This window comes from Microchirus variegatus (assembly GCF_963457635.1).
Source record: "Microchirus variegatus genome assembly, chromosome: 4".
Taxonomy (NCBI): domain Eukaryota; kingdom Metazoa; phylum Chordata; class Actinopteri; order Pleuronectiformes; family Soleidae; genus Microchirus; species Microchirus variegatus.
In genome coordinates this window covers 438,944-447,414 of record NC_139805.1, presented here as the reverse complement: position 1 = coordinate 447,414, position 8,471 = coordinate 438,944, and the positions used below count along the sequence as shown (strand labels likewise).

General features: G+C 39.9%; 1 protein-coding gene across 1 annotated transcript in view; it reads right to left on the bottom strand.

Annotated features, from left to right (window-relative positions):
- Positions 1–1,832: 1,832 nt before the first annotated feature.
- foxp4 (forkhead box P4) overlaps positions 1,833–8,471 on the bottom strand; it is a gene marked incomplete at both ends in the record, with an annotated part of 55,896 nt that continues 49,257 nt past the window's right edge. The window contains 4 exons of the mRNA XM_083888669.1: positions 1,833–1,980; positions 3,654–3,826; positions 4,850–4,916; positions 5,560–5,681. Coding sequence (XP_083744795.1) covers positions 1,833–1,980; positions 3,654–3,826; positions 4,850–4,916; positions 5,560–5,681 — 510 coding nt within the window. The remainder of the gene's footprint in view (positions 1,981–3,653; positions 3,827–4,849; positions 4,917–5,559; positions 5,682–8,471) is intronic.

Here is an 8,471-nt window from a genome sequence, read left to right as displayed (position 1 = left end):
CAAAAATAAAACGGGAACAAGCAGATTAAACAGATTCAAATAAATGTTAAATTTGGTTTGGCACTGTAGCGAAAAGTAATGCTTTTATGCTCACAGAAAACAAACAAACAAAAAAAGAAAATCTCACGTGCTAATCCTTTAACACAAACTCACACAGTGAATCGTAGAGAACTTCTACACAGTAACTATAACAACCATAGAGCTTTGAATCTGAAGCTGAGCAGAGTTGCCACATTTGGTGTCACACAGAAAGAATCCCCCCTTATTTCTTTTTCAATTTGGACACAGTTCCAGGCAGAACCTTTGTGGGATGAGGTATTCTCTGACCGCAGTAATAATATATATATTTTTTAAAGCATTACTGATACTTCTCAACTAAATACACAACTGAAAAAAAAGTGAATGAGAAAGAAAAACAATATTCAGCTGTTAAATAATCTGTCTGGATAATGGAAACTTTTAAGTGCTATTTCCAAATTTCTTGTCTGCTACACCGGGGACAGAAAAGGAGAAGGGGCAGGAGTCAGGGTTAGTTATCACAAGTTGGGACAATACTGCGCATTCTTTTCTTCCTTTTTTTTACGGCCAATACTCGCATGGAATGGTGTGAACAGTCAGAGAAAATCAAACAAATTACAATACAAAAGCAAAAACAGCATTCTTAGAAAAGGTACGTCGAAATAGAACGTCACCGTGGAAATATTGATCCTCAAAAAAATGATAATAACATCATCAACATAACATGAAAAATAAAAAAAGGAAATGACAAAAGCTACCACACGTTTTTTTCTTGTTATATTCCATAATCATGAACAATTTTCTTTTTTTTAGTCACAATATTTCTGTAGATGCTCCCTCCCTCTTTTTTCATCAGCCTCCTCTCTTTTCCCTCTTGTTCATAAAATGTTCCAAGCTCATGACTCCATCTGCTCACAGAGGAGAAGACAAGGACAGCACCAAAATGTCCTATTCCTGTTCGGGGGGGGGGGGGGGGGGTGATTGGGATGGAGGTGGGTTGGAGTACGTTTTTTTTATTATCCCTCACGTAGAAGCAAAGATGTCCATCAATAAATGTCTTGCTGGGGGCAGAAGTTTTGGCACAGACCAGGGTCACAGGGTCACGTCGCCTCTGGTGAATCAGCCTCACTGAGGGCTCATGCACACAATTTGTGGACAGGAGCCTGATGTGCAGAGGTGTTGGAGCACTGCTGGAGGTAATCTTTGAAAGCACGCTTCCTTTCTTTCTTTCTATCTTGAAGCCCGACAGTTTCGTCTTAATCAAATCAAATCAAAACGAAAAAGCAAGTGATTGACACAAAAAGGGAGAAGAGGTTTACTGCACAGCCCCTGATGACTGATCCACATCTATATACACATCAACCTATGTGTCTTTTTTTCTTTGTAACACACTCTGGCACCTGGGCGTCAAAAGAGCTAAACCACAGCAGTGAGGAGGGTCTGTGCAGAGTGGTGTGATGGGACAAGGAGAAGAGGAACCACGGTTTGAGTGTCAGTGTGTGTGTATGTAATAAGTGGTGTTACACCTCTGAAATAAGCGTGGGGGGGGGAACAAAAACACATGGAGGTAAAGCAGCTCCACAGTCTTCTTTTTGCGTCTGAAAGTAACGGAGGTCATCTAACCCTGTTTGGAGTTTCTCAATGTCATCCTTGGTTGCTTGCATTTTCTTAAAAACGACAACAAAAAAAACATTCTCTTTTTTCTTCTCTCTTTTCTCATAAGCGTACTGTTTTTCCTCTTCACACTGACGAGAGGGATTCGGGGATTTGATCTCACTCTGTCCCGTCTCCCTCTGGTCCGTCATGGACCAGTCCTACTCTAGCTCCTCGGTGGGAAGATCCTCCTCCAGGTCGCGCTCATCACTTGGCAACGGCAGGTTGTGTGTGACTCCAGTCAGGAGAGAAATTGGCCGACCGTCCTCCTCCAACTCAGTGGGCTCTTCTTTCACATGCACCTGGTGACTGAAGGACAGAGCAGGTGAAACATCAGCTAAATCACATTCCATATTTGATGGTAACCAAGACATTGTGGAGTTGAGGTTAACAACCAGAAATAACTGAGTCAAGAAAATATGATGAAGGTTTGTGTACTTGGATGATAAATCTGGATTAGCTATCATTACATTAATAAAGTGTAATATATAAATATAATAAACTCAGAATGTCTGACGTCCTCCTGCTTTGTATAATGTTATATTACATTCTTAATAAAATAAATACACATTTTGATTTTGCTTTTTGATTTATTCTTTGAAGAATAAAATACATGTTTGTATTTAATATTTAGTTTTAGTAGTTAATCTCATAAAATATGGGTTTTTGTGATATCTGTCGTTTTAATACATGTTATCTCTCTTGTTATCCTTTTTTTAGTTATTCTTATCAGACAAATGCATGTATGCTATCTTTCATTTAGCAGTTATTCTTATTAAGTTATTCTTATGTATAAAGTACACATTTGCCTTTGTTACTGTGCAGCTACAAACAAAAGAGTTGTGGACATGAACCAGCTTTCTTTATAAATCTTAAATAGCATCATTTCCTTTCTACTTGGCTTTCAAAATAAGAGCCACTGACTTCATTTTTTAACTACTTCTCATATACAACTTTTGCAATGTATTTATAGTATCTTTTGTTGTATTAGTTAATTCTATAAAATAAAATACACGGTTTATGTCAGTCTACAACTGCCCATTTTCAGGGGCTTTGAAATAATTGTACATTTGCAGTTTCATGGCCAGTTTCAGGTAAAGTCCAAGCAGATAAAGGTCTGTTCTGTATAACAGCTGAGTATTAGTACAAGTAGTAAAACAAGCCTTTTATTTTTCATGATTTATTCTTTTATTTCTGAGCCCCTGAACATGGACGATAAAATGATTATAAATCCGCATCGGATTTTGTTCAATCCCTCAAATTAAAACTGAGCGTCCACACTTTCATTTCACCTTGATTGTTTCATTTCACTTTGAACAGTGACTTGTTGCCGTATTTTATACATTCAATCTGATTTTAAACATTTTGAGTACTTTTGCTCAGGTGTGTTTATGTAGTTGGTGAAAATGAATTGTCGCAGATTGTAAAAAAGGATATAAGATGCTCTATATTGCACATTCTTGTAGCCTCTGTATGTACATTTACACATAGTAATGGAAAAAAGCAGCCACACTGCTCTGTGTTCTGAGGGTTAAATGTTTTTAGACATTTTTCTATTAGTAGTCGTTGTAAAAACAACAATTGGGTCACAAAAGAAATGTGTGCTATAAAAGCAATATTCGATTTTAAAATTCACAATAATGAAGGATAATCCTTCATCTTAAGGGAGAGTCCAAGAATTATAAGTGTCAGGTCAAAACAAAGGCATCTGAGGCTCTTTATGTTAAAAGGAACAAAAACACTTTCAAACATTTTAAAGCCCTTGAGTATCTTTCTGTTGTACTGACACTTTTCCCTCTTATGATCAACAATGTATGAATTCAATTATGAATAGACTATCAATAGAAGCAAGATAATGATGATTTTTGCAGACATGCACAGTAGTTCCACATGTTTACACGTGTGTGTGTGTGTGTGTGTGTGTGTGTGTGTGTGTGTGTGTGTGTGTGTGTGTGTGTGTGTGTGTGTGTGTGTGTGTGTACCTGTACTGGTGAGGGCTGAGTGTGGGGCTGCAGCTGCCGTTGCTGTTGACCTGCTCCACAGTGGAGCTGACATCGTCATGGCCCACGTGCAGCATGTTGAGACTGGCTGCAGACGGAGAACTCATCAGGTGAGGACTGTTGAGCAGAGACAGACTACTCTCTGCTAGAGCCGCCTGCAACACACAAAACATTCAATCAGAGCTTTAACTTGATCACTTGAGTACACGTGCTTTCAAATTTGCGAAGCTTCGACATGAAATAAAAGTCTGGCCACTGTGACCAGTTGTTAAAACCTATAACTCTACTTGATTTTAATATATTGTACAATGATCTTTATTATATTTCATATAAAAGATCGTTGTACTGATGATGGCTCTTCCACATGAGCAGCATTTGAACCAACTAACTTGTTAGTGTACTTAAAGAACCACTAGGGGGCACTTGTATACAGTAGTATAGAGTAGTATCCACAGCATGGCTGGAGTCCCTGAAGTCCTTCACATGAACAATTGTGCACGTGTTCACATGGAAGTAGAAGAATGACTGAGACTGAGCCACAACCTCAACTCAAACACAAACCAGCAGTGAAACAGAAGAGAAAACAACTGAATCAACAGGAGCAGCTTCTGTCTCTGATCTACACACTCACATCCAGCTGTTTGCAGATGTGAGCTCGACACTATCTACTCTCTTACAGGGAAAAACAAAAGAGCAGCAGAAATCTCATTGGCTCAGAGATGGATTTTCTGGGACAGGAGATAATTTAATGTGGTAACCTTCATTGACAACTACTTGATGCTATAAATCATCTCAGTTGCAAAAATTACATGTCTGTGTGGGTTTGGTGTGAGATGGGTCAAGTGTGTGTGTGTGTGTGTGTGTGTGTGTGTGTGTGTGTGTGTGTGTGTGTGTGGGGGTGTGTGTGTGTGTGTGTGCCGAGGTGGGGGGTGGTGCATGTGTGAGAAAGTGAGTCGGGAGGTGAGAATGTGTGTTGGTGTGGGAGGAGGTGGCGTGAGCGTCGTTAGGGAATCTGCTAATTATGAGAGGGAATTGATATCTGTGCCCTTGATTGCCATTGGCTGCGCTCCCTATTTCTGTGTGTGTGTGTGTGTGTGTGTGCGCGAGAGAGCGAGAGAGAGAGAGAGAGAGAGAGAGAGGGGTGTGGGGATGTGAGGGAGCAGAGGGCATTTTCTTACCTGGTAGCTGGCGTTTAGGGATCCAAAGCCCAGGCCTGAAATCATGTTTTTCACCAGTGTGGGACTTCTGCACACACACACACAAAGAGAGAGAGACGGTGAATGTGTGTTTGACACAGAAAGAGAGAGAGAGGGAGAGAGAGAGAGAGAGAGGTGCAAATCACAGATTAAAAGCACATGTTTAAAGATGTCACCTCGATCAAAGACCTCAGACAAATGTATTTGTTGTATGTTTGTTATGTTCTTTACAAGTAGAAAGATTCACAGATTGGAAACATGTGTTAAAACACATGCAAATGATCTCATATATGGTGTGCAGGTGTGTGTGTGTGTGTGTGTGTGTGTGTGTGTGTGTGTGTGTGTGTGTGTGTGTGTGTGTGTGTGTGTGTGTGTGTGTGTGTAATTATCCCTGGTTTCTTTGGTGGTTGGAGAGAACATCTGTTTACACACGCTAACAATGTTTTTTGCGCTCTCACATCTCACACATCTGCTTACTAATGGTGTCGACAAACAGGGAAAACACACACACACATTCACATATGACGATAAGTCAGCATCCTTCTGTTTTCTTCTGTGACTGCTGAGTTGGCCTCTTGGTAATAATAGAGGGACTATTGAGGCAATCATAGTGCCAGCACCGATAAGCTCACACTCACATCTCACTCAGCTCAAACGTGTGTGTGTGTGTGTGTGTGGGTGTGTGTTCTTACCCGGTCATCTTTGGTGGTCTCCTCTTTTGGTATTCAACTTCATCCACAGTCCACACGGCCCCCTTCACGTTCTCAACGCGAACAAAACACTTGTGCAGACTCAGGTTGTGACGCACAGCATTCTGGGAAAGGGAGAGAGAGAGAGAGAGAGAGAGAGGATTTGAATAAAATATTTTTTTTGTTTCATTTATTGAGGATATATCATTTTATCAAATGTTTGATAAAACTGAGAAAAACATTCTGAAGTTATGAGGCGACACCATTGTGTATATTCCCTGAAATACACTGATAACCTCATAAAGCAGAGATATGTCTTAAATAAATACATTATATACTAACATGTATCAAAATACATATAAAGCTGCACACATGCAACATATTTTCTTCTGAGATGTTTGAGCTTCTCAAAGAGTGATAGTACACTGTAAAAAAATATCTACTTTATTATCTGTGTTACATAAAATACGGTTTCATTTCACATAATACTTGGTTTATTTTTTTTATTTTTTTTTTCATTTTTAACGGAGTGTATTTGAATTTATTTGAAACAAAGAAAATGTAAATTTGGCTTAGAATTAAAGAGGTGATATTCAGTGATTTTGTCAATTACATGTATCTCCTAATGAATATATGATTGTTTTTATATTTAGTGTATTTCAGGAATGTATTTCACAATGGTTAATATGTTAAAAAAATGTGACAGCTTTTAAAACAAGGAAAAGTCTTCACAGATACTTGATCATGATATGATGATATTTAAAATCTAAAAAGATATTGTGTCACGACACAGATATGAGATTATTTTAAATTGTTTTTTCTTAAAAATCACTCTCAAATTACCCCGATATTTGCTATTGTTCTTTTACCTGAAGTCATTCCACATTTTTTTGGTTCAGTTACTTTTTGTCACTTGAGAAATCAATGTGTTTTTTTATTTTTTTTATATAATCGTGTAGATTCTGTAGTTCTATGTACCGTGCTAATACAAGGAAGCCATTCTGTGGTAGCAGTCAATTTTATAATCAGTCTTCATCAGGACACACACACACACACACACACACACACACGCACACACACACACACACACACTCAGACAGGCAGGCACAGCGCTATCTTTGTCTCACCCCCCAGGGACAGGCCTCCCTTTTCATCTGCTATTTGTAGTTTGTTCATGCCCAATTTCATTACCAATTTTAATTCGTCTATAATTAAATCCTGCATATTCTCTCTGACACGCTGTTCTAAGCCGAGAGGGAGGGACAGGCCGGGCGTGCATCACTCCTCGCCATAATTACACACACACACAAACACACACGCGCACAAATACACACACACACGTAATTACACAAGCCATAATCAGGAGAGGAACCCTTTCTCCCCCGCATCCCCTCAACCCCCCGAGCTGTGATGCTAAGTTTTGTAAATGAGTCTGACCCCAATCTCTGCCCGCCACCCTGACAGTGCAAACACACATACACAAACACACACAGACACACACACACACACACACACACACACACACACTGCTATTGCTCTGCTATTTGCATTTGTCTCCGTGATGAAAGCCTAATTCTCCCATTTAAAACATTAGCAGTCATTTACAGTAGGTCACAGCACAGGTGCCACTCAGAGAGGGACAGAATCTTCAAGCAGACATATATATATATATATATGTACATATATATATATATATATATGTACATATATGAGCATTGTGATGATAAGTCCTGTTGCATGCTGGGATGGGATGGGGCTCCTGACATAGTAGTGCATGTAAGATTAGATGACAAATACATCTGTACATTCATAAAGAATCTAGCAACATAGTGCTTTGAAAATATTCTTGTTACAATTTAAAGTCATTTATTGACAATAATACTTTCTAAAGCAAGGTCTTTTTCAAGTAGTCGCAATGCAAATAAAAATGACTCCATTATATGGTGGTCATTCTAGTTCTATTACATGAAAAATAAATCGTCTTTTTTATTGTACTGTAAACTAAACAGAGAGTAAAGCTCTTCTTTCAGGCCTCACACTCAACACAAAGCACCTTAAAGTAACTCTCTCCTCCTCTTTTTTTTCCTCACTTTCACTTGTCTCTTCCTTCTTCACTTCCTCTGATCAATGACTTCCACACTCTGACACCACCTGCTCCCCTCATGAAATATAATGGCTTATTAAAGGATATACATCTGTGCGGCTCTATTTGACTCATCCAGCTGCTATATAAATACATAAGGCCACGCCGGGGCTATATTTAAAGGTCTGCAAGGCCAGCAGCACAGGAAGCAGACGCCAGACATTAATAGTTAAAATTCATAAAAGTCAGATGAGGAGGTGAAGATATTCCAGGCTGCCTCACGTCTTAACCCTCTCCACACCAGCCTCACAGTCCTCCCTCCTTGGTTTAGGGCTATTAGCAGAAGGCAAGGGGTCTCTCCTCCTCACCCCTCCTCCTCCTCCTCACCCCTCCTCCTCCTCCTCCTCCTCCTCACCCCTCCTCCACCTCCTCCTCCTCCTCCTCCTCCTCCACTGATCCCTCCATTCCTCATTTGCTCATTCTCCCAGTTTCCTTCTCTCTGGAGGAACTGACACTCAAATTAATATGAGGTTTCTGTAGAAATGGGTCAGTACCTGCGATAGTGGGATCAGGCCGAGTGTGTGTGTGTGTGTGTGTGTGTGTGAAAGTGAGAGATGAGGAGGAACATTAGAACATTTTACGTGTGTGTGTGTGTGTGCGTGCGTGTGTGTGTGCGCGCGCATGTGGTTCTACTGCTACGAGAAGGTCGACTCTTCATGTGTCAAGTATAAAGTGAGAAAGAGGAAAGTATGTAAGAATGTGTGTATTCCTTGTACTTTAGCGTGGTCTCAGTGTGTCTGAGTCGTTTGTCTTGACCACAGTGTTTATCACT